Source organism: Lynx rufus, unplaced genomic scaffold (genome assembly GCF_022079265.1).
Source record: "Lynx rufus isolate CCGP_SWC_20201006 ecotype Redwood Valley unplaced genomic scaffold, mLynRuf1.p SCAF_8, whole genome shotgun sequence".
Taxonomy (NCBI): Eukaryota; Metazoa; Chordata; class Mammalia; order Carnivora; family Felidae; genus Lynx; species Lynx rufus.
The window spans coordinates 106,068,006-106,095,031 of NW_025814896.1; the positions used below are offsets into that span (position 1 = coordinate 106,068,006).

General features: G+C 45.5%; 1 protein-coding gene across 6 annotated transcripts in view; it reads right to left on the reverse strand.

Annotated features, from left to right (window-relative positions):
* Positions 1–12,283: 12,283 nt before the first annotated feature.
* EML4 (EMAP like 4) overlaps positions 12,284–27,026 on the reverse strand; it is a 161,362-nt gene continuing 146,619 nt past the window's right edge. For all 6 annotated transcript variants that reach the window (XM_047069457.1, XM_047069455.1, XM_047069456.1 and 3 more), the window contains 4 exons: positions 19,305–19,392; positions 18,700–18,798; positions 15,927–16,057; positions 12,284–15,070 (listed from right to left, as the gene is read on the reverse strand). In XM_047069457.1, coding sequence (XP_046925413.1) covers positions 14,597–15,070; positions 15,927–16,057; positions 18,700–18,798; positions 19,305–19,392 — 792 coding nt within the window. In that variant the 3' untranslated portion in view covers positions 12,284–14,596. The remainder of the gene's footprint in view (positions 15,071–15,926; positions 16,058–18,699; positions 18,799–19,304; positions 19,393–27,026) is intronic.

Consider the following 27,026-nt stretch of genomic DNA (forward strand, 5'->3'; position numbering starts at 1 on the left):
TTTCTGGGTATTTCATGTAATTTTTTTTTTTTTTTTTTTTTTTTTTTTTTGAGAGAGATCCAGCGCACAAGAGGGGCAGAGAGAGAGAATCCCAAGCAGGCTCCACACTGTCAGCATCAAGCCTGATGTGGGGCTAAATCTCACAAACCTGTGAAGTAATGACCTGAGCGGAAATCAAAAGTCAGACACTTAACCAACTGGGCCACCCAGGTGCCCCGTAAATATCATTTAACGTGTGATCTTCTGTGACTGGTTTCTCTCATTGTAATGATTTTTTTTTTTAATTTTTTTTCAACGTTTTTATTTATTTTTGGGACAGACAGAGACAGAGCATGAACGGGGGAGGGGCAGAGAGAGAGGGAGACACAGAATCGGAAACAGGCTCCAGGCTCCGAGCCATCAGCCCAGAGCCTGACGCGGGGCTCGAACTCACAGACCGTGAGATCGTGACCTGGCTGAAGTTGGACACTTAACCGACTGCGCCACCCAGGCGCCCCTCATTGTAATGATTTTGAGGTTCATCTATGTTGTGGCATGTGTCAAAACTTCATTCCTTTTCATGGCTGAATAATGTTTCATTGTATAGACACCCCACATTTTGTTTATCTGTTCATCAGTTGATGGATTTGGGTTATTTCCACTTTTGACTACTATGAATATGCTTAGATGGAAGTTGATATACAGGTTTTTGAACAGGCCTATGTTTTCATTTCTGTTGGGTATATGCCTAGGATATACCTAGGAGTGGAATTGCTGGGTCATATGGTAACTCCGTGTTTATTTTTTTGAAGAATTGCCAGACTTCCTAAATCAGCTTTATCATTTTACATTTCTTCCAGCAGTGCTAGTTGACTTTTGTTTTTAGTTTCAGGATCCATTCAAGGATCACACATTGTCTTTAATTGTCATGTCCCTTTAGTCTTTTTTGATCCAGAGTAGCCCCAGTGCCCTTCATCAAAGAGTTTGAAGAGTTCAGGGCAGTGTGTTGCAGAACATCCTTCAACTTGGATTTGTCTTACTTTATGATTGGGTTGAAGTTAAAACATTTTTGTCAGGAATTCTTCATATACGATGTATTCTTACTATATCAAGTGGCACTCGATACCAGTTTGTCCCATTATTGGCAATTTGAAGTTAGGATAACTTAATTCAGCTGTTGTCAGATTTCTCCCTTATAAGATACCCTTTCCCTTTGTAACTAGTAAGTAATCTATGGGGTGGTAGTTGAGACTGGGAATATCCTGTCCTCGGCAGTGTTGTACCCAGTATAGGAGTCCTTGGTGATTCTTGACTGAATCATTTATTCCTTAAGGTGGTTGTAAAAAAGTGATTCTGTAGTCTGTCATTCCTTCTACACTGTTGACATTTTCCTGTGAAGCTGGGTTACCCCCACTCCTTTAAGAAGCTTTAGTGTAATTTCCTCATTCACTATAATAACCATCCCTGTCATTAATCATTCCAATGCTTAAATTCAGCCCAGACTTTGCTTCTGTGTCCTTTTGACATGCCCCATCCGTGTTTGTGTGTTTTCTGTACGTTCTGACGCACAAGATGCTTTCTATGCTTACCTTGTTTTTTTCTCTACCCTAGTTTCCTCTGTTTACTTTCAGATATGTTCTATTTTTATATATGGATGCATTTTCCTTCTCTGCCTGTTTTATTTTTGCCTAAATGGTACTATACATTCCTACTAGTCAGTCATAGTCTGGAACTTGTTCTCTGCCTCATTTTTCTGAATTATATTCTATTTTATGAACACACCATAGTTTATTTAGCTAGTCTCCTTTTGATGGGTATTTAGTCTTAAGTTTTTTGCTTTTATAAACACTGCTTTAATATATAACCTTTCCATCTCATTTTACATATTGTTGAATGTATTTGTAGGATAATTTCTAAAAGTGAGACTGTAAGGCAAAGGGGATGTGTGTTTCCAATTTTGATAGCTACTCCTTACTAACAGAATAGTGCTGGTGTTTGTTCCTGTTTAGCTGTGATGAGGGTGCCTGTTCCTCCTCCCTTTTGCCAGCAAAATGCTGTATCAAATTTTGTCTTTGCCATCCTGGTAAGTGGTAACGTTTCTTTGGTTTACATTGTCTTTCTATTATAATGAGTGATGTTGAGTATCTTTCTTTTATTTAAAATTTATTTTTAATTTTTAAAATCCTTTTTTTTTTTTTTTAAGGTTGTTTATTTTGAGAGAGAAATCAGGGGAGGGGCGGAGAGAGGAGTGAGAGAATCCTAAGCAGGCTCCTTGCTGTCCACACAGAGCCCGATGTGGGGCTTGAACTCACACACCATGAGATCATGACCTGAGCAGCCATCAAGGGTCAGACACTTAACCCACTGAGCCACCCAGGTGCCCCTTATTTTTAAGTAATGTCTATACACAACGTGGGGCTTGAACTACCAATCTGAGATCAAGAGTTGCATGCTCCACAGCTGAGCCAGCCAGGTGCCCCTAAAATCCTTTCATTTTTCAAGTTGTTTTATTTCTTTTTTTTGTCAACTATCTTTTCGGATACTTTGCCCACATATGTCCAGGTGCTCTTTGATAATGCTGTAAATGTCATTGGTCCATGTGGCTGACTTCTCTGGAACAGACTCTGTTGACCTCTGTGTGAGCCAAACCTCTTCTGATCATCAGTCCCAGAAATTTATTAAAACCAGCCGGTGCAGAAAGAGGGATTTCCTAGAACCCCAGTGGAGCTGGGCCTCACAAAGACTTGCTTTTGGGATCACGGTGCGTGATGTTTCTGTCACTGTTGGCTATGTAGCTTTTTCTTTCTCTGTTTCTCGTTTGTTGTACATGGTAGGAAATGTCTAGTTGTCCAGTCACCGGAAACCAGCCTCAAGTTTCAGTAGAGAGAATATCTTTGGCTCCTTCTGGAGCTTCCCAGGGTGGGGACGGGTGGGATGGGTCATTCGCCTTTTCTGCCATTGGCAGCTGTCACTTGCATAAGCTTCAATTGGGAATCCTGACCTCTGTGTGGTACCAGGGTGCAGGGGGTGCTGTGCTGGCTCAGGAGGTGCTGGATGCGTGGACTGAGGACAGATGCTGCTTTTGCTCAGGGTCTGGAGTCCGTTAGAACCGCTTTCCAAGGGAGTTGCTACAAAAACTAATGGAAAGGGCCAGCAGAGTGTCTGGGAATGGTGTTTTCTCTTTTTCTCTGAGTTCTGACAAAGCCCTCCTGGGACATCGTGCCTTCCCTTGTCCTGACCTTGGCCATGACCTTGAGCTTTGTCATGGTCTCATGGGTGGACCTCAGGGCCAAAGCGATGGCGCTTCACACGTCCCAACACATACACACTGGCCGAATTTGCCAAGCGTAAATTCCAGTGGAAGTGCCGGCCCAGGCTGCGGGACGTGCTGGCGCCCCCTCCTGGTCGGCAGCGGGAAGGCCTGGGAAGGCCGACCCGGAGAGCTCGAGGTTGGGGCTGGGCTGCAGCGCGGGCTGCCGGCTTAGAGGGGGTTCCTGAGGGCCCGTCACGCGCTTCAGCCGCCCCGGGAGCGGGGAGATGTGGGAGCAGGGCAGGTAGGCAGGAGTAGAGCGGGGCTTGGGCAGGGGTCCGCCGTCCACAGCATCTGTGGGGAAAAGCTGAGGAAGGAGGCAGCTTGGTCGCTCGGCTCAGCGCAAGCCCCTCTCCTCAGGCGCTGGCAGAGGTTACGGAATTGCCTTGCCACCAGAGAGGGTGGGCAAGAAGATGGCGTTCCAGAACCCGTTACTACCTGCCAGGCTCCAGGCCCGTCTCCTGCTCCCCCACAGCTCCTCTGCTCAGGCCACAGAACCTCCGTGTTAGACAGCAGATTAATTTGAAAATTGAGTTGCAGCTGGATGAGTTGATGTCAACTTCAAAGTTCAGTGGTGTTTAATTAAAGCCATCCAGAGACGAAACCCGCTCCCAGGAAATTATTCTGACCGAATAATTAAAGAGAATAAAGGTTAGATTTGTATTTCTGGCTGAGTCTGTGTTGCATTCGGCATCTCCAAAACATGAATTCCATTAACCTTTCATGAACCAACATTAAATTGCTTTCAATTAGTTGTCATTCTAATTAAAGTAGAGTCGCACAGAAGAGCCTTTGTTTATGCTCGGTGTCTGTTCCCTTTTCTCCTCTGGAATTACGTCCTCTTGAAGAAACGGTCATTTGGAAAATTGTTTGTAACTTTGTGTCTGCCCGTCCCTCCTTCAGTCAGGACCTATTCATTGAACGTCTGGAAGAATCGGGGAGGCGGGCCATGGCCGCAGGCTGGGGTAAGTCTTCACTGCTGTGGCTGGTTGAGGTGACTTGCAGACATGTGTCCCATGGCTTCGGGAGACCAGGTTGAGGAATGGTTAAGTAGTCTGCCCAGCCTGGGAAGTCGGTCTGCCCAGGAGGGCTTGTGGGTTGGGAGGGGCGTGCGCTTGCTGCCATTAAACACAGAAGGGGTGGGGGGTAGGGGGGGAGGCGCCTGGGCGGCTCTGTTGATTAGGTGTGTCTGACTCTTGATTTTGGCCCAGGTTGTGATCTCACAGTTTGTGAGATTGAGCCCCGCGTCCGGCTCTGCACTGACGGTGTGCAGCCTGCTTGGGATTCTGTCTCTCTCTCCCTCCCTCCCTCCCTCTCTCTCTCTGTTTCTCCCCTGCTCACTGTCTGTCTCAAAAATAAAGAAAAACAGGGCGGGGTGCCTGGCTGGCTCCGTTGGTAGAGTGAGTTGACCCTTCATCTTGGGGTTGTGAGTTTGAATCCCACGTTTGGTGTGGAGATTACTTGAAAAATAAAATCTTAAAACAGAAGAGACAGCTTGACTCTACTTGCGAAGACAGTCATACCTCAGGCTTTGTCCCCAAGAGCCGCTCAGGCCTGGGGTTTCTTAGTGCTGCTGGTCACCCCCCCTCCCCCCGGCTTCTGAGCTGGCTCTGTGAATCTTGTTCTTTTCTTTCCTGGTTCCCTTGCTCCCTGGGCTGTCTCCGGCTCTTCACGAGTTTTATGTGTTTTTTTTTTTTTAACGTTTATTTATTAGTGAGAGACAGACACAGAGCGTGAGCAGGGGAGGAGTAGAAAGAGGGGGAGACACAGAATCCGAAGCAGGCTCCAGGCTCTGAGCTGTCAGCACAGAGCCCGACGCGGGGCTCGAACTCAACGGACCGGGAGATCATGACCTGAGCCGAAGTTGGACGCTTAACCGACCAAGCCACCCAGGCGCCCCACGAGTTTTATGTTCTTAACCTTATGGATGGTCTTACGGGCCATCAGGTGCCCTGTTGTCCTTTCCCACAAGACTTTGCCGTGAGCAGGTCTGGGCTTATTTGAGGATAGATAAGACACCCTGCTCCCCTGTCAGCCCGATCTTTACCATCACTAACCCTCAGCACAGACTGTTCCTTCTCTAATTGCTGTGTGCCAGATTCTGTGTGGGGCAGGAGAGACCAGAGAGGGGTGACCCTGTCTCTGGTCTCCAGAGTTCACGGAATGATGAGCACAAGCAACGTGCGACAGAACATCTGGAGGCGGAGTCAGGGCGCAGGGCGCGGGGAGGAGCAGCGGGGACGGAGGGGCCACCGTGTAAATTGCGTAGTGCATTGCAGGTGGGGAAGGACGTTGGCCTGAGGGACGAGCACGTGCTGATGTGTGAGAGCGTCTTGCATGTGCGTGACGAGGTGGGGAGACAGGAATGTTAGAATCCGTGACTGAAGAGGGAGGCTCGGGCCAGCTCATGAACGACCCTGGCGTGCGTGTGTGGGTGCGTGTATGTGTGCGTGTGAGAGCGAGAGAAAGGTTCTGTTGATGACTTCTGGGCGGGTGGAGGTACAAGATGGCGGGTAAACAGCAAGGCATGTTTTGTTAGGGAAAAATGGATGGTCTGTGAGGCCTCTAGGCAAAGAATTCCAATAGGCAATTGGGTCTGGAGATAGAAATTGGAGAGTGAGGGGCACCTGGGTGTCTTGGCTAAGTGGCCGACTTGCGCTCAGGTCATGATCTCATGGGTTCGAGCCCCATGTCGGGCTCTGTGCTGACGACTCGGAGCCTGGAGCCTGCTTTGGATTCTGTGTCTCCCTCTCTGCCCCTCCTCAGCTCGTGCTTGCTCTCTGGCTCTCAAAAAATGAATGAAAATGTTAAAATTCAAAAGAGAAGAAAAGAAATTGGAGAGAGAGCGGGATTCAGGGGCAGTGGTGTAAGTGAGGAGCCAGAATGGGGGAAACAGCACTATTTCCGGAGTGGGTGGGGAGGAGAGGGGCTTGTGGTGGCTTGAGGGGCATAGGGGGAGCATGGACACGTTATATGGAAGAACATAGCATGTGATTCCACGTATATAAATGTCAAAACCAGGCGAAACTAACCCGTGGTGATAGAGGTCAGCCTTGTGAAGAACATTCCGTGTCTTCATGTGGGTGAGTACACGTATGTGCGCACATAGACCGATACGCTAAGATCTGGGTGCCCTACTGTAAGTTACACCTAAACAACAGTCTTACGGAAAAAAAAAAAAAGATGGAAGTGTAGGGAAGGAAAAATAATTTTCTTTCCCCTCTTCTGACTTCTTGGCCGAGACCCCTGTCATAAAAGATTAACAAGAGAAAAGAGTTTAATAACATGTTTACCTCGTGGGTACATCATGGGAGATGCCCGGGGGGCAGTGACTCATCCCCTGAGGTGGCTTAGAGCTGGGGCTTCAATAGCTCTCGGGAGGGAAAGGGGAAGGCAGGCCTCGGAGGGGGAAGAAGACGGTTTTTGAGGAAGGTGAAAGGGCCCTTGGAAGAACAGCTTGTGACAAAGCTTGTGAGCATGTGGCGCCCCGCTTCTAGTCTCCTCTCCTGTGGTAATGGCTGAAGACCCTCCCAGGGAGGGGATCTGTGACAGTCGAGTTCCTTTGGGAGCATCTGTCTTGAGGCAGGAAGGGGGTTCAGAGAAAGGCTCTCCCTGCATCTGCTGGTTTCCGAGTGCCTCCAGCCCGAAGGCATCACTCTACCAGAGTGGCATATTTTTGGGTGGCGGGTTTTCTGCTACACTTCGGAAGGAAGATGGAAGGAAGGGAGGAAGGAGGGAGGAAGACGGAGGGAAGAAGGAAGCCTGGAGCCTGTGGTGTCAGGAGAGGGTGGATATTCAAGGAAGAATGAGGGCCGGTGTCGCTCACGCCGAGAGGTGCGGCCACGGGCTGGCTCTGTAGGGTGGCGTGCGCGTGACCGTGTCCTCGGAAGCCTCCCTGCCAGCCCTCCCGTGTTCACTAGCGTGTGTTCCTCGCGCTGTCGAATGGGGGGCATAGAACAGACCCTGACGTGGAATCCGAGCAGGGAGGGGGCACGATCCTCAGGTCACAGCCGTACCCGAGGAGTCTCCCGTGCTCTTGTCCGTAGCTCCCACCAGTGCGAACGGCCACGTCTGTGGCTCCCTGCGTGCCCTCCCCGCCGATACCCTGTGTTTAAATTTGATAACGTTTAATTTAAAAAGGTGATTAATGACTGTAATTTAATTTAAAAGAACTGTCTTCTATTTTAATGTGTGGGTTTCCCATAGAAACCACTTCAGCTTCGGCGGCCCTCCATGGCGGCTTTATTAAGGGAGCCATCTGCAGGCTTTCCTGGCTTTCCTGACAATCTGTCGTGCTGTTCCCCGCTTCCAGTGCAAACACTGTTCATTGTGTGGGAGGCTCCAGCCGGCCGTCGGGAGGGGACAGCCTTCCCTCCCCGTGCGAGTAGCACAGCTGGGCTCTTTCTCTCCTGTTCTGTGGATGCTGGGCCTTCACCGGGCAGGTAGGGGCAGAGCCCGAAGCTCGCCGGATGGGCCTCCCCCGTGCCTCGGATGCTGTGCGTGGGTCTGGCCCTCACTGATGGCACCTAAACTTACCTAAGCCCACAGTGAAAAATGGCTTTCTCATCTCAGCTTTGTTTTCTCTGTCAGATTCCTCACTTGCCCAGAGGCAGGGCCGACCCGTGGTGCCACGAGAACCGGATTAGATCTTCCCGATGCTCCAGGGTCCTGTGAGGGCTGAGTCTTAACACAGTTCCTCCAGGAGGGAGGGGACTCTTGGCTCAGCCCCGAATTAATTCATCTTCTAAATGGAAATGTCAAAGCCTGGCAAACATTCCTGCTAATGATTCTGGTGAGGGGGTATTCACGGGCAGCAAACAGTAGGCCACGTGAAAATGGATTTTGCCCGGGAAGCTGGGCTCTGTCTCTCTCAAGGGAGAAACCCTGATAACCTAATCTCAATTCTGCAGCGGTTTCTGGAGGGCCGCCTAAGGAGTGGAATTTTTTTTCCTTGTCATTTCATTAGTTCTGAATAAGGGAAGGTGATTCAGCTCCGGGCCCCGAGGGCAGGAAGCAGCAGCAGGGTCGCTTCAGGAGAGGGTTTCCGAGAAAGGGAGTTTCCAGATCCGAAGAAGCTGGTGAGAAACCAGGAGGTACCCAGCCAAGCGGGAGGACACCAGAGGGCCATCTTCCCTCCGTGCCTGTCATCCGAGGGGCGCATCGCCCGGTGGATCCCCAGCGCCCCCAGGTCGCCTCTTGGCCCCCTCCCCCCCACTCCATGGCAGATGCCGTCTCCGCCTTGCCTGGGACGAGCTAGGAATTCTCCCACAGACCCTGGGAGCCAAGCGCCCCTGACAAGCAGCCTGTCCCTTGGCAATTACTAACCAGTTGTCTGTAGTTTGGTCATTTCAAGAATGTTATAGACATGGAAATACAGTTGATAAGCTTTCAAGATTGGTTTTTTCACTATGAATAACGAATACTCTTAGGCTTCTTCTAAATTTTCATGTATCAATGGTTCTTTTATTTATTAAGTAGTCAATTTAGAGGAAATGCATGTGTGTGGGGGGAGGGGCAGAGGGAGAGAATCCCAAGGAGGCTCCGCCCTTGCCAGTACCGAGTCCGAGACTCACAAACTGAGATGGTGACCTGAGCCGAAATCAAGAGTCAGGTGTTTAACTGCCTGAGCTATCCAGGTGCCCCAACATCATTTTTTATTAAACATAAAAATTTCACCTTTTGGCTGTTGTTAGAGAATTTAAGCAATGGGTGGGTGGTTGCAGTAAATGACCAACCCAAGATTCCGTGGTGAAGGATACTCGTCACGTTTCAGATCATATACTGTTTATAGCATGCAGTTAAGTTTTCTAACTTGGGGGGAAGCCGACTTGGCTATATACGAATCCTAGACTATCCCACCTTTCTTGGTTACGTGCGCCGCGAGGGCAGGGCCGGGTCAGTCTGGCCGTCGGATTCCCTGCTGATTCCGGCACAGCTCCTTGCACGAGGCAGGTGGTGACCAACACCTGGTGCGTGGACGACTCCTTCGGATGTGGTGCCACACACACGTCCCAGGTAGCCCGCTGGCTACCACTTGGAAGGTGCTGGCGGCAGAGGACGTTTTTATCGCAGGGAGACGAGTCTATAGAATCAAGAGGACCCGCCTTGTCCAGACACCCGACTCAGGTTAACTGAACTAGTGTTCGGCGGTTGACATGGTAAGAGTGCCGGCTTCTGGTTTCCCTGCTCCCAACCAGGTTTCCAAGTCAGCCCAGCCCGGTGTTGGCTAACTGGGCATCACTGTGGGAGGCAGGCTCCGAGGACCTTTCCCGAGCGCTGTGGCCCGGTGGCTGTGTGAACATCCAGAATGAAGCGGGAAGATCAGGTATGAAGGCTTGGCTTTTTACTGAAAGGTTATTTTTCCCACCTGGGACCATTTCTTCTGGTACCCTCTGTGTTTGCCGTTCCTGTTGTGAGATCTGGGGAAAGTAAACTGTGCCAGGAGTTGAAATCTGCCTGTGGAGCCGGTTTTGTGTCATCCCACTAAGATGTTTGGCCATCAGCACCGTGATTATGCGTATTCATCTCTGTGTCGATGGGCGGCTCCCTAGGAAGATCTATTTTCAGGACCACATGTTTACATTGCTGAGGGACAGGAGGTGCAAGATCAAAGCCCCGTGGCCGAGCGGGGCCTGCTGTGGGATGGGGAATGGGGACAGAGTGGAGAATGCACTTGGCTAATGACAGAAGTTGCTACGCTCCTTTTTGGGTGTAATGGAAATTGCCCAAAGGTTGGAAAATGAGGGAGCAGCGTCGCCACACAAAGAGGTTTAAACTGAACACTAGGGACGGAGGACACATGTGCCTGACTCTGGCCAAAGGCGGCAGGAAGAGCAGGCAGTTGCCGGCTGCAGGTGCAGCTGCAGGATGGTGTAAGGGCCTGGAAGCTTCTCTGCCCTGCGCTCTGGTTATAGGGGCGGCGGGAGAGGGCACCTGTGCATGAGAAGGGTCCCTTCACCTTTGTGACTCTCTTCGCAGCCCTGTGCTGTCTTCTCCGGGTCTGATTGCTTCCTGTGGTTTTTCCTTCTCGAAATGCTTGCTATTCGTTTAACCTAGTTCATCCTTTGTATTAACGGCGACTAAATGGTCACTCTGGAGGCCGGAGGACCTGGCTTCCAGCCTTGGCTCAGCCACCTGCTAGTAGTGTGACCTGACTTCTCTGTTCCTCAAGTTGCCTTGTGTGTAGAATGGAGAGAATGGAGTTTAGGATTGTTGGAAGAACTGAATGAGTTAACACACGGAAAGCACGTGTCATCTGAGGTGCCAGCTGTTACCGTGGAACAGCAATTAGGTATGTGGCGGGACACCGGATTTTAGCCACGGAGCATTTGTTTTTTGGTTTTGCCCGTTTCCTGTTTTCGTCCTCTGAGATACAGAAGTAGCACCAGGAAGTTTTTTCTGCCATATTTCAGGATTGGTTAAAAACCACCACCACAAAAACGTGTTCGGTTCAGTAAGCCACGGTCTCCCGAGGATGTCACCCAGGGATGCAGAAGTGAAACAAGCTGACGTTTCCAGAGACGGTGAGACTTTTTTCCGTTTGGGATTCTCTTTATTCTTTTGCCTTCTTTATATCAGAGCATTAAGGGTTATCGTAGGGATTTAGTAACGCACGTAGAGTAGAAATTCAGGTTTTCTTTGGAATAGGTGAACCGGTTAGCACAGAAAGTGTAACATTATGTATGACCCCGTGAAGAGAGCAGGAGCTGCCTCTTTACAAAGAGTTACATCTGTGTTTTTGGGAAAAATGCCTGAGACCTTTCTGTGGTCGAGGACTCCAGTCCTGGGCGTCCCAGGCCAAGGCGGCTTCTCCAGCAGGGACAGGCTTCCGTGCTGGCGACAGACGGGCAGCGGCTTCCCCCACTCACTCCCGCAGCCAAGTCGGAGATGGACACAGGCTCCCTGTTTCCCTAGCCCCTTGGCCGATTCTCCCAAGATTTACCCTCCTTCTCTCCTCCTCCCTCCCTGTTCCTAAAGCATGTCTGTCTCCTAGTTTGAGTAGCAGAGGCGCAAGCTTTGAGGTTACAAAACATGAAGTCCTGGCCGGTATCGAAGTCTGGGAACACGGGCCACTTCCCAGTCTCCCAGCTCTTCCCCTCGCCCGCAGGGAACACTCCCGGCACGTGAGGGCCAGGGTGATGGGACCTCGCTGGGCCACACAGGTGCCCCGCCGGCAGCTCTCCTTGCCCCAAGTCCTACATGTCTGCTCTTCAGGCCTGTCAAGAACAGAAACATGTTCTTGAATGCTGTTTCAGTGCCAGCTCTAAGCTGGAAACCTAATTCCTTCTAGAAGTTATACCAACACCTCAGTGTGCTCAGAATCCAATGCATCATTTCCCCCTTTGGGATCCCCTTATGTGATTGAGAGGAAAAAATCACATTGTTCAGTGAGTTTGCTCAGATGTGTCAGCCCTTCTGTCTCCGAATCGGTGAGGTAAGTAATCCCTACCCCGCAGTAGCCCCTCAGGGGTTCGTGTCTGTGGGCGGTTGCGAACACAAGATTCAGGGTCAGCGCGGATGAATGAGGGAACGATGAAAACCCCATCATCTCCGTGCCTTTAAAATGGAGGACGGTATGGAATGCTCCCGATCTGACTTTTCAGAGAGAAAAGTCGTAGCAGCCAGCGTATGGTTGTGGCATACAGAGGCTCTGGGTCCCTGCACAACACAGGGGGACCGGTGACAGCCGCGGTGCCCTCCCCAGCGCGAGGCCTTCACAAGGGCTGAAGCGGGGCGGCGGTGATGGGAGTCCGGCAGGTAGCCAGGATCACCAGGGTTATCCGGTGTTAAATGTGAGAAAGCGTAGTCGTGAAATAAATGAAAATGAAGCTACTCGCCTGTTCAGTGGGAGCATAAATGAGAAGGAATTTCCTCTAACATAATGAGATGGGAGTTCGTTCCCACCAGGATGGTTGTGTCCACAAGCGGTGGTCAGCTGATGGCTGGACAGCGTGGAGACGAGCAGCACAAGCAAAGAAGAGTCAAGACACAGGAAACATTTTGATTATTTTATTTCATAATCTTCAAAATCTTCTGCCATGAGACAGGAATGCATGATAGAAATGGCTCAACATCTTCACATGAAACACTTGGATTCATTTTCATTCACAAGTTTTTCTAAAAACATCTACAAGTTCATAATCCCACCCACCTGCAACCATTATCACAGATTTAATTGACCATTAAACAGTAGTTGCCAGCAAGAGAGCTGGAACGCTTCTGCGCATTAGTAGTGTCTTTTGAAACTACCACCCAAGAGTATCACCGTCATAAATCTCATTGTACACAGCAACCGCAACGGTGACTGGTGTCCCAGGCACACTCCCTGCTGATCGGAGAGAGCTGTATCTCCCAGGTAAAGAAATGCTTTTTTCTTCTAGAACTACTTGTTCATCTCAGTATTTTTCTTGCAGGGAAGGAGCACATGCTGATCTTGATGATTCAGTTACGCTAATAGGCAAGTATATATGCCTGGCATTTATTGATGCTCTCTGATAATTATGTACAGAACATACTGAAAAGTGGATTGCTTGGAATCTAGGTCTCTTCTTTTGAAGAGAACTCCTTTGAGGTTTTTTTTTTTGAACTGTAAACAAAAGGAAAGAGATATACGTGGACATATACCTATACATATAGAGATATACACTGAGTATTTTCAATGTGGTGTATATCTTCTATAGATACACACAGAGTGTCTACACTCACCCCTTCACACATACCCACACCCTTACATACAGCATGTGAATATAAATGTTGTGAGTGTCCTTGGGAGTTCACTGGAGTTTGTATATTAATTACCAAATGGTGATGAAATACCTGATTTGTATTACTCCTGAGAAGATACTAGAAGGGAATGACAGTTCTGATGCACTTTGGAATGGCACAATCACGTAAACACTTGCATACTTATACTTAAGACTTCTGAACTCATTCAAAGTTTCTAAACATGGTCTAACAAAAAAAAAACAAACAAAAAACAAAAGAACAATTCAGCAAGTTAAAAAATAAAACAGTATTTTATAATCAATGTATAAACAAATATATAGGAAATGCGTATTTGTCAGTAATTATTTTTATAGTAGGAAACATGTACTTAAGAAAAACATAGTTATCTGACAAAACTTAAAACAAAAACAAAAACAAAACAAAACCCCCCTACTATCCAATGCATAACACACGCGTTGCCCATGACAGCAGAGGGCAGCCGCGTCAGAACTGCAAGGCCTTGCAGCAACTCTACCAGAGAAAAATGAGCATATGTAGCAAGTCTGTTAAGTATGCAATTTATAAAAAATGACTGTGACTGTTATATTTCTATAAAAAAGAATTTGTAATTTGCTGAGTGTCTTATCCCTCAATGTAATCTGTATAAAAGTTACAATAAAACCAATGAATTTCAAGCACCGATTCAAACTTACTGTATTTGTATTTCTCCTGTTATGAAAGAGACAAATTATGAGGAAGGCTAAGTTCAAATTAGCCAAGTAATTATTACAGTTTTATAGGCATGCGGTTTTTTCTTCCATTCATGTGGATGCCAAACATTACAAAATGTTTCGGCCAGTAAAGGAATCCTTGGAGGAACCCATTATTTCTGAGAATTAATGGTTTAATATACATTAAAAGCTCTTTAACAAACCACTGCTTTCTTAGTTTTCAGATACAACAGGTCTGCACACAAGAAATCAAGGGACTGTTCCTCATCACGACTTAGAAAGGCAGCATCTGGACGCCTACCGCTAGTGGAAGCAAACGGCGCTAGGACTCAAGGCAACACCATCGCTTGTGGCAAGACTGAAGTTTTAACTAAAAAATTTCCACTAGACAATTGGGGTGGGAGGATAGCTCAGTAAGAGAGCGTTTTTTTCTTCCTGATTTCTTTTTCTGCATCAGGGAAAAAAAAGTAGCACAGTCTGAGCCAGTAGATGAGTAACAGTGTTTGTGATGCCTCTGGTTGTTCCTGAAGAAGACTTGTTCAGATAACAAGGGGTTGATTTCAAATCCATACAACTGCTGTTTTTGTTTCCAGTATTTACATCACACCACTTACATACATGGTCATTTCTGAGACATTAATGTTTCAGTCTCTCTTGCTATTAAGAGTTTGGTTAATTTTCAACACACACCAAACAACCGTCATGGTCGGCTGCATTTGAGACTGAAGGTAAGACCACTGAAAACAGATCGTGTGGAAACGCAAATCGCAATCAATAGTGATCTGCGTCGCTTCCCAGCCTGTTATCTGAACTCTGTCACAAGATCACATGCAGCTGAAGGAGGAGAGAGAATCGCGCTGAAGCCCTGGTGTTAAGACAGGGGTGGGGGGCCTTGCCGGTCCTCGGTAAGAACAGATTCACTCTGCTCCTTGCTTATCTCACTGGATGGCTCCTCAAAAATAGGCTCACCGAGGTCCTCGCTGCCCCCTTCACTCTGTTCCTCGATGTGGTCTTCGCTGGGCTCCATGGTCTGTTCCAGGCTGTTCTCCAGAAGTGTGGGAGAATTGCTTATTCTACTTTCGTCTTCAGCTGCCTCATTTAAGGGCTGGGAAGGAGGCGGTGTGGGAGTATCAGACTGCATGACACTTTCAATGGAAGAGATGGGGGCTTTGGTCAGAGTACCATCGGCTACGATCTCATTTTGAGGCAAAGATAACTTTTCTACAAGTTTCCACTGGATGATGCTCATGTCTTTTCCACCAGTTGAAATCAGGTGACTGTCACTGTGTGTAAAACTGACATTGGTGACATGGCTGCTGTGGGCGCTGTACTTGTGACTGGGAGCCTGTGTGAAACAAATCAGGCCAGAAAATTAGCCTCATTCTTTACATGCCTCCTTACAGCAATGAAAGGGACTAGGTAAGGGAAGTAATTCAGTTTCTGAAACAGTAATTCAGACCAAAGCCACAGTCATCAAATCTGAGGAACAGAACTAGCAGCAATTTCCTTTCAATACCTACTTATACGGGAGAAACAAAACAGAATAACTGGACACACATCCATACTGTCAGACCATATATTTTAAAAAATAACGGTCTCTTCTGGATATCAGTTTGGTATACTTACCAGACATTAGCAATTATTCTGCTGAGATGGCTAAGGGAGAACTTACTAGGCGGGCAGGACTGTAGTTGATTTAGAAAAATGGCCCCATTGGTCTTATGTATTTATTTTTAATATTTTTTTATTGGAGAGGGGCAGAGGGAGAGAGAAGTATCTTAAGCAGGGTCCATGCTCAGCATGGAGCCCAACACAGGGCTCGATCCCATTACCCTGGGATTGTGACCTGAGCCAAAATCATGAGCTGGGATGTTCAACCGACTAAGCCACCCAGGCACCCTGACCCCGTAGCTTTATGATGGTGATCATATGTGTAACAAAGTATGTTAGTAGGTTTAGGAGACATTAAACCTGTTAAAAAATTATTTAAAAAGCAGATGATAAACAATAATAAAACACCAGCTTGACCTTAAAAGGAGCAGGGCCTGCCTGGACACTTACAAGGGGCACTGTTGTCCCTCTGTGCACCTCAGCAGCACGGGTAGTAATGAGTAACTCTGCACATATCTTCTCATCACTGACACAAAATTAGCCTGCAACAAAAGGCCCTACAACACTAGTTTTCATTATATTGATTTTACCTTTGCTTTGGAGCAGGGATATTGAAACAGATGGACTTTGCAGAAGTCGTCAGCAACAGCGATCACCTTCCTATTGTGGGATCGCACCAGTGCATTGATATCTGTCCCATCGGATCCTTCTGGCCAGACACCTTTGATACGGAAACACAGTGGTGGAGGAAAATTAGTCTAAAATATAACTGTGATACTACATAGGCTTATTTAATTTTAGAATCTTACTTTCATCTGTGTTCAAACTCTTAGCTGCTAACATTTTCGTTACAAATTTCTTAGTAGTGCAATACCTTTTAAAGGATGAAGTTTTACCCGAAATCTAATAATAAAATTAAACCAAAAATAGCCTCAAGATGGAAAATTTAAAGACACAAAAGTACTCACTAGTAACCAGCAGGTGGCACTCATTTGTTTTAGTTTAACTCACCTCTGCAAGTAAGCTCTTCCTTTCTAAAGTTTCTAGTTGGAGGGGAAATTCTCAGTTGTGTGGTGAGGTATGGAAAGAAAGCCATAGCATTAGTTCTTCCAAGGAGACTCTGGGGAAACTGTGTAAAATGCACACACTCCTTCTCTGCTGTTCCCTTCAGGTGGACACTTGAAGAGAACCTCGAAGATTCTTAATAGAAATGCCTAGGCCATCTACAAGTCTACCATGTTGCCCCACAGAATTTTCCTATAACTATGATTTATGTCCAGAGACATTACAAATTTAATTATTCTGAATCATTATGAGGCACTGGTGATCATGTCAATGTAATTAGCACAAAACTCTATTAGACTAGATGGAACTTATGGAATGTATAAGGGCTGAGATGCTGGCCTCCTATGGTTCAGTGCTATTCTAAAGAACAAATAAGTTTTCGGTAAATTTGCTGAGTCAAAACACTTTTTTTATTTAAAAAAAAAAGTTTTTTAATGTTTATTTTTGAGACAGAGACAGAGCATAAGCGGAGGAGGGGCAGAGAGAGAGGGAGACACAGAATCTGAACCAGGCTCCAGGCTCTGAGCTGTCAGCACAGAGCCCGACGTGAGGCTCAAACTCACAAGCCGTGAGATCATGACCTGAGCCACCCAGGTGCCCCTAAAACACTTCTTAACTGACACCTCTTACTAAGTAAATGAGTATTGTTTCATTAAAATAACAAGGTACGGGGGTGCCTGAGTGCCTCAGTCAGTTAAATGACCGACTTCAGCTCAGGTCATGGTCTCGCGGCTCGTTGAGTTTGAGCCCCGCATCGGGCTCTGTGCTGACAGCTCAGGGTCTGGAGCCTGCTTCAGATTCTGTGACTCTGTCTCTTCCCCTGCCCCACTTGTGCTCTGTCTCTCTCAAAAATAAATGAACATTAAAAAAAATTTTTTTTTAAATAACTAGGTAAATTACCAGCCATTGGCTACTGCTTCAGTTTCACCCAGAGTAATGAAACTGTATGTGGACTAGTCCGGATTATTTTTTAAATTTCTTGCTAGTCTAGGCACTCTCCTCCATCTCTATAGCAGTTGTGTTTACTTTTTTTGAGAGCACGCAAGTGGAGGGACCAAGGGGGTGCGGGTGGGGGGAGAGAATCCCAAGCAGGCTCCATGCCCAGCTCGGAGACTGACATGGGGCTTGATCTCATGACCCTGGGATCATGACCTGAGCTGAAATTGAGAGGCGGATGCTTAACCGACTGAGCCACCTGGGTGCCCCTGCACTCCAAATTTTATCTTTAAATAATATCTACTAAAAATGCCTTTATACTTCAGATGGTGGGGGGACACCTGGACATTCATATGCAAAAGAGTAAGAACTGCTAACAAGGATGTGGGGAAACAGAACCCTCGTACATCACTGGTGGGAATATTCGTAAATGGTGCAGCCGCTTCAGGAAAACAGTCTGGCATTCTCCAAAAGGTTAAACACAAGGTTACCATTTGACCCTTGAATCCCACTCCTAGATATATACTCCAGGGAAACGAAGACATGCCGATACGAAAGCTTGCACATGCTTGTTTGCAGCAGCATTATTTACAACAGCTGAAAAGCAGAAACAACTCAAGAGTCCATCAACTGATAAATGGACAAGCAAAATGTGCATGCATATTGCATGCAACGGGATATTGTTCAGCCATAAAACAAAGTGCTCATACAGGTTACAATGTGGATGAAACCTGAAAATGGTCTATAGCAAAGAAACCTGTTTCAATGCGTCACACATCGTGTGACTGCATTTATACGAATTACTGAATAGGCAGAGGTCATTAGAGAAAAAGCAGATGAGTGGCTGCTGGGGGCAGAGGAAGGGGGAGCGGTGGGGAGTGATTGCCAATGGGTAGAGGGTTTCTTTCTGGGGTGAGGAAAATGTTCTACAAGCAGACAGTGCTGATGGCCACACAACTCTGAATATCCTAAAACCACTGTACTGTATACTTTAAATAGATGAATTATGTAGCATGTGAATCATAGCTCAATAAAGCTATTTTAAAAATTTACAAATTTAAAAAATTCAGTTTTTACTTGGAGGAAAAACATGGGAAGACAATCTGTGCTATTATTGTAAATTTTTTTTCCTTTTAATTGTCTTTCATATTTATTGAGGACCAAAAGTCTGCTGGACTCTGCAGAGAACACACTTCACAATGGTTCAATCGTAATACACTTAATTTCTCTGAGTCTGGCATCAGTAGCGACAACACTGAAGAACATATGCAGACTACTTTTCACTTAGCAATTTAACCAAGTAAGTATTATACATAAAAACCCCACAAACTACCTTTTCCTCATCAGGTGTCATGTTCTTACCAAAGACTTGAAAGCCTAGGACGCAGGTATATGTCGTCCAATCGATGTCCTTACAATCTGATCGATTCCTGATTAGTTTGCAGCCACTTGGAATGTCCCCTTTAAATTTAGAAACAGGAAGTATAATCATAGTGCCTGTGTACAAATGTATCTGAAAGTGCATCTTGATTCAAACTAGCCACGTTTACTTGTATTTATAATCCACACACTGAAAAACATTAAGACACATTTAAAAAGGAAAAGAAAGTGCTCACTTTACCGTTCATAGAACCACAAACTTGTTCCCCACTGAAATTGTTCTTGCTTCTTTAAGAAGCGTAAATGCCTATCCATTATACTCTTTCCTGTCTCCAGGAAAAGTTGTTAAATACAAAACTGTATGAGAGCAGCAATCTCCCTGAGTAATTTCTTAAGGCTACATATCTACATATTTAAATTAATTCATTACTTTCTGGGAGAAGTGAACCACATTTGAGAGTCTCATTCCTTAGCTCAGAGTAACATGTGCTTTGTCAAATCAGAGAGGCCAGCACGCACTCTCTGCACAGCCTGTTCATCTGTGCCCGACAGACCCATCTCAGCCATATCTAGTCGTTCATACTTACAGTACAATATCTCATAGTCTCCTGAGTTAGACATTATATATTTATTGTCTGGGGACCAGTCAAGGTGTGTGATATAGCTGGAATGTCCCTAGAGAAAAACAGAGCGACGATTAGGAGAGCATTCAGTGTTTTGAAGAAGTCGTTTAATAGTCAGCCAATACTTTCTCTGTGTAGCCATTCATCTGGAATTCCTAAAGTACAGAGAGGAGTATCAGAGCCTCTAGAACTGAACAGGGCTCACAACAGGTCTTTAGTTCTTTCTCACCATCTCTCACTGGCAACTGAAGAGGCAGGTATTTAAGAGTCTCATGCTCTACTGACTGAGCTAGCCGGGCGCCCCAAGAGGCAGGTATTTAAAGATGCCAGTGATACATGAAGAGTTGTGACGGAACTCTGGAAGACAGAGATCTCACCACAGTGGAAACATGTGGAAACACTTGGAACTTGGGAATATGCTGTTGGCCTTTCCACGCAGATAGCAGCCACAAGCACCGACTACTTGTGTCAGACTTCCAAGAATGAGGAGTCTCTTAAACTTGTGCCTTAAAGGATACTTCACAGATAACCATATCCTCACGCCTTATTTCAAGTCACTGGTGTCCCCTTTAGAGGGACTTCATTTATGAGAATGAAGTAATGGTTCCAGGAGCTGCTGCTTAGTATCCACGGTACACCCCAGAGGCTGGGGAATATGGCACACGTATATGGGCGTATGGAGGGTTCCTAGAAAAACTCTCAAAGAGTATTTCTGGGGAAAACTCACCCAACATGTACTCCTTCAGAACAAGTGGGTCCAATCTAACTCCTTAAGCAGTGATTTTTTTTTTTTTTTAATTTATTCATTCTGAGAAAGTGAGCTTGGGGAGAGGGGCAGAGAGAGGAGAGAAAAGATCCCAAGCAAGCTCTGTACTGTGCTGTCAGCACAGAGTGTGATGTGGGGCTCGAACCCCTGAACCATGAGATCGTGACCTGAGCCAGAATCAAGAGTCAGATGCTTAACTGACCGAGCCACCCAGGTGCCCCAAGACCGTGATCTTTTTCTGCTCTGGTTTTACTAACACTGTGGGAATTAAGACAAAAAAACTACTAAATGCTGTATTTTGTTGGCTTCCTATGTAAGCATCTGATGATTTCTAAGATAAATCACACACAGGTCTTAACGGTTTGCCAAAGTCAATGGAGACTCAAAAGCACTTTTATCTCCTACCATCTGTGGTAAAACATATTTAATTTCTATTGTACTTTTGGAATTACTAGCTTTCTGCACCCATGATTTTATTTTTTAAGTTAAAAAATCCAAAATAACTTAGGCACAGCTTTTAATGTTTCACACAAAACATTCTAATTACTCCATTATCCTCCTGAAGTCTAACGACACCTGCCTGGAGCTAAGATCTCCTTCACAGTGCTGTATGGCAAGTATACATATTTATACATTTAAATGAATTTAAATTATGGGAATTTGAGAACTGTGAAGCTCCTGAACTCACCAGAGACGAGGAGGTATACTGGAAAACAGGTTTGGAATCACTTGCTAAGCACAACGCAGATCTACCAACTTAACAAGAAATCAATTTTCAGAGCCCGAAAGACCCATGTGGTTACTGGATATTTTCTGAATATGGCAGAAGGATGGGGTTCACACAAATCCTCTTCCTGGCGCACACGAGTCTGATGGCGCTGGTCTCTGGTGTCAGGAGAAGCCATGCTTCTCAGATAAGAAAACTACATGAAGGACTGATCTCACTAGATTACCCAGGCAAAGTGCAGTCCCCCAAGAAGCATTCACATTAACGTAGAAGTGTTTAAAAATATCATCTGCATCTCTGTGAAAATGCTTTAATAACATTATTTAGAAGAGCATCAAAAGCTTATATGTAGCGGAGCCTGGGTGGCTCAGTTGGGTGAGGGTCCAACTTCGACTCAGGTCATGATCTCACAATCTGTGGGTTCAAGCTCCAAGTCAGGTTTTGTGATGGCAGTGCAGAGCCTGCTTCAGATTCTCAGTCTCCCTCTCTCTCTGCCCCCCGCCCCCACCACTTGCGCTCACACGCTCTAACATAAAAAAAAAAGAAAAAAGCATTGTATTTATACATAATATTCAAGTAGCTCCATCCGTATTGGACACATAACATATTTAGAAGGTCAGTATAAAGTATTCTCAAAAAGGACTCCTGAGTAGCAAAAGTACCCAAATAAAGGAAAGACCCTGGGGAAGTTATCAATTCATACCAGAAAAACAAAGTGAGTATTTTCTCCCTCATATGGATTCCAATAAATAAAGAAAAGATTAAATGCAACTGTTTGGCATCTGTAATGTTACCTTCCCATACGCCACCTCAGAGTGTCCTTGCCCCACCCAACTCATAGGCCATGGAAGGTACAGGCACAGCTTGGGGGAGGGTAGCTTCAAATACCACGCCAAGGGCGCACACACAGTTGGGAGCAAATCTAGTACACTTGTGGGGTGCCTGGGAGGCTCAGCTGGTTCAGCGTCTGACTCTGCAGTGGAGTCTGCATGGAGCCTGCTTAGGAAGATCCCTCCTCCCCTACTCGCTCTCAAAAAAATAAATTTTTTTTTTCTTTTACTATACTTCCTTGAAAAGAAACAGTAAAGTATTTTCTAAGCTGGAATTTTCATTACTGCTACTAAATAATCACAGTAATAGTCACAAGTGATGGAACCCAAGACGACTACTCTGAAAAAAATCAGAGATATTTTAGCTACATCTTTGTCAACGAGAAGACCATCTACATCAGTGGCTTGCAACCCTGGCTATACATTAAAAATTATATGGGGGGGCGCCTGGGTGGCGCAGTCGGTTAAGCGTCCGACTTCAGCCAGGTCACGATCTCGCGGTCCGTGAGTTCGAGCCCCGCGTCGGGCTCTGGGCTGATGGCTCAGAGCCTGGAGCCTGTTTCCGATTCTGTGTCTCCCTCTCTCTCTGCCCCTCCACCGTTCATGCTCTGTCTCTCTCTGTCCCAAAAATAAATAAACGTTGAAAAAAAAATTAAAAAAAAAAAAAATAAATAAAAATTATATGGGGAGTTTTTAAAAAAAGTTCCAAGGCCTAGAGTTAGGGATCTCACCTTTTCCTTGTAAGTAGGTACCAGACATGACTCCCCCTTACCATCTAGAGCAGTGCTAACGGAACTTTCTGTAGTAATGAAAACGTGTGGACATACACAGTCCAGTGCAGCAGCAACTAGCCACCTGTGGCTTCTGAGTACTTGAAATATGGCTAGTGCTCCCAGGGAACTGAATTGTATTTAATTTCATGAATGGAAAGTTGTAGTTAGTAGCTGTGATATTGGAAAATGCAGAGAACAGTCCATTCTTACCCTACTGATATGAAATATCTCTTATCTAGTAAATTTTGATACAAACAGATACCTGTTTCTGAACTTTCTTTTCTGCTCCATTAGTCTGCCTATCTCCAGTCAACTGTTAATAGTTTTGTGGTATGTGGAAAATTTCAGATCAACTTTAAAACCATTTTATCAAGCTCATAAATAACATGTTGAAAATTTAAATAAGGGGGTGCCTGAGTGGCTCTGTCAGTTAAGTGTCTGACTCTTGATTTGGGCTCAGGTCATGATCTCACAGTTCAGGAGTTCGAGCCCCATGTCAGGCTCTGCACTAAGAGTGTGGAACCTGCTTGGGATTCTCCCCCTCCCTCTCTCTCTGACCTTCCCCAGCTTGTGCTTTCTCTCTCTCAAAATAAACAAACTTAAAAAAATATTTAGGACTGCATCAAATTTAGACAATAATTTGTAGAGAACAGCTATTTTTATCAAATCTTTTGATCCAGAAACATGTTGTAACTATTTTTTCAGCCATGTTTCCTGTGCTTTACTTTGCTAGGTTTATTCTCAAAGCATCTACAGTTCTGGTTGCTATTGCAAACAGGATTTTTCCCCCATCAAAGTTCTGATGTACTTTTGCTGGTTTGAGGGAAAATTATTATTACTATTTTAGTTTTATTTATTTAATTAGTCTCTACACCCCATATAGGGATTGAACTCAAAGATCCCAAGATCAATAGTTGCATGCTCTTCTGACTGAGCCAGCCAAGAGCCCTGAGCGAAAGTTATTCTTTATAGAATAGGCTGCTAGCTCCTATACAATCCAATTCTGCCACCCTTTTGTTAAGAGCCCACCTAAAACACTGGATTTCCCAATTTCTTTTGCAGCTAGAGGTGGTGCAGAAATCACTGAGTGGGGCTTCTAGGGAAACTTTAAGAGAACTGATGTAGGAGGAGCAGTGTCTTTTCCCTTTGCTCTGATCCTCTCCTCCTGGAACTAGATCTGATGACTGGAGAATGGCAGAATACAAAGAAAGGAAGATCCTATGTCCCTGATGACTTTTGTTTAAATAGTAACACATCCCTCATTTTGTTACTGCAATATATCCTGTTACACGAACACTGAATCCTAATCCCATACTGGATTAGTTTCTTGGAGATTTTTTTTTTAATGTTCATTTATTTAGAGAGGGAGAGAGTATGAGTGGGGGAGGGGCAGAGAGAGGGGAGGGGTGACAGACAGAAATCCAAGCAGGGTCCGCGCTGTCAGCATAGAGCATGATGTGTGGCTTGATCTCATGAACCATGAGATCATGAGCCGAAATCAACAGGACGCTTAACCAACTGAGCCACCCAGGTGCCCCGTTTTCTTGGAGATTTCTAAGCAGACTGTTAAAGACTGTTTTATGCTTCTCTTTTTGATGTATATTTTCAATTACCAAAATCCTGGCAAAAAGGACCTTTTACCAGCATTTCTTTCCTATCAGGACAGACATTGTAATAGTACACCACTGCACCTTCAATATATTACATTTTCTACGCTAAGGTCTCAGAATGTGTTAAATCCTTTTACCAAGAATTGGAGTCAAAGACAACGCCAGTGTGCTGGCACTCAGGGGCAGAATAAAAGCATCTTAATCCTTGGGGGCCTGGGTGGCTCAGTCGGTTAAGTGCCCGTCTTTGGCTCAGGTCATGATCTTGCGATTCATGACCGCGAGCCCCATGTCAGGCTCTCTGCTGTCAATGCAGAGCCTGCTTCAGATCCTCTGTCTCCCTCACTCTGCTCCTTCTCCAGCCTCTCTCTCTCAAATAGAAATAAACATAAATGAAATTTAGAAAATTTTCAAAAAAAGAAAAAAAAGGCATCATAAAAAAAAGCATCCCACTGCAAACAGAGTAGAAACTTTAGGTTGGTCAGAACACTTAAACTCTTTCAAGGAAAATACACAATTATCCACAATTAGAAAACTATTTTTGAACTTTCATAGATTCATATTAAATGCTGAAAGACACCCTTATGTAACACCCAGGGTTGTCTCATCTAGTTACTGAGAACAATGCTGCTGCTGATGGCACCCAACACTGAGCAGAGAACATTCTATGCACAGGGCATACACGGTCAACTCTCAATCTTCCAGGAGCCTGCAGGAGGACGCCCACTTAGCAGATGAGCAAGTCCAGGAGGCAAAGAGAGGTTACATAACTTTTCTGAAGTCACTGTTATGAAAAACAATTGGTGGAGCCAGAGTTTAAGCCCAGGTCAGAGACGTCTGGACCAAATGAAACACAGCATTTAAATCATGCTTATCTTTTACTCATTTCTCTAACAGTGAAGATGAGCAGAAAGTAATTTAAAAGTAGCATTTCAGAAAAAGAATTTATAAGTAAGGACTTTTTCAGTACATTTTCAAAATAGCACAGGAAAAGCTGAGGTAAAGAAACATTGTATGGAAAGCAACAAAACTATAAAACCTCACAATCCTCAAAGGTATTTCAGATAACCAACCAGCAGTCTTCAAATTCTTCTAAGCTATAAAATCAAGAGAAGCCCCATATACAAAGCAAAGAAAATCAGATCCATACTAGCCCGGCCCAGCCCCACCCCCAAACCCTGGGGCTTTGCAGAAATTAAAAAGAGCTTCTGAATCCAAAGCCTTTTTATAAACTTTTCCATAGCAGCAGTTACAAAATCAAACTGCTTATACAGTGAATATATGATATAACCATGAACCCCTGAATCCCACAGGTTAGTCAGACCACTTTTTCTAGTCTGTATTAAACACTAAGAAGATGGATGCTTTCACGGGAAGTAAAGAAAGACAAAAGGTCATTCTAAATTATACGATCTGAGTGAGAGGCACAAAATGCCACAGATCTGGTCAAGTAGGCCCAGGGTGTGTGCTAGAGGGGATGTGGAGAACCCAAGGGCAGCAGGAAGATGGTGCGCTCCCAGGGGCAAACGCGGGAAGTGAGATGGCAGACAGGCCACAGAAGAGAAAATGAAAGGCTGCTACACAGAAACAGTATGGAGGGATGACTCCATTCCTTTTTTTTTTTTTTTTAATGTTTATTTTTGAAAGAGCAGGGAAGAGAGCAAGCGTGGGGAAGAGGCAGAGAGAGGGGGGACAGAGGATCCGAAGTGGGCCCTACGCTGACAGCAGAGAGCCCGGTGTGGGGCTTGAACCGTGAGATCAAGACCTGAGCCGAAGTGGGACGCTTAACTGACTGAACCACCCCGGAGCCCCAGGATGACTCCATTCTATGTCTCTTCCTCTCTATCCCTCAGCCAGCCCAGAGAGGTCAGGCTCATGGAGAGAAGATCATTTCTTGGAAGATCACTAGGGTTCCTTCAAAGAGAAGTTCCAAGACCACATGTGTAGAAACAAACTTGAGGCGTTTGAGGGGGAATATCTGCTACATAACAGCATGTAAATTTCAATGAAATGGAAGAATAAATTTTGTGTGTTTATGGAAACTACAGTGGGAATTAAACTTTAGAATTGACATCAAATAAGTCAAGGCAGAAAAGAGCAAAGAAACAAGAGCCCTAATAGGTCCAAGGCCAGCAAGTCTAGAGTACAACCTGACCACGCGTATGAATCTGTCCACAGCAAGTGCTGTGCAGGTGGTGGCGGCAGGGTGGTCAGCACGTAAACAGAGCCGCAGAGGCAAATGTGGACAGTACCACCTAAGGTCTAGGGTAGAGGGACCTGAACCAGGACCACTTCCAGGGGAAGCTACTGACCTACTGGGGATCGAGGTGCCAGGCTTGCTCACTTCCTCATGATACTCTGGTTACACATGCAATTTTTGTCTAAAGGGAAGTACTGGCTGGAGGATGTGCATGTCCTGTTCCCTTGGCATTTATAGATCTTATTTTAAATGAATAAACTAGCATTCTGATTACGAGTTGGTTTCCTGAGGCCTGCTTATGGAGAGGAAAGCTGGTTGGCCAGAGGAAACTAGGATTCAGTCCCTTATAAGTTATAGCTCTTGTAAATTGGTATTTTACACAGGAGAACCTGTGTGATATAAGTCCATGTCTCTAAAAGGGTCTTGTTTTGTTTTTTTAGCTTATTACAGTGAGCAAGGCCTTGGCCTGTCACAACCTTGTCAAGCAAGCCACCGATGAGGGACTCACACATCATCAGTGAGCTGCCTTTTACTGAGACATGCTCCTTGGTGTTCTTGGTACCAGTCATCTTCTCATCTGACATTTCCACAAAAAGTGATGCCATCAAGAGGGACAGGCTCCAACTCCTTGCTTAAATTCATTAGAGAGACATTCTCTAAAAATTCTAAATAAATAGGCTTCTGCAGCTATGCTGGTTACTTAAAATATTGACTAGTAATAGGAAAATATTGGAATTGAAATAGAAAACAGCATTTGTATCTGCAACCGTGAATAGTTCCTAA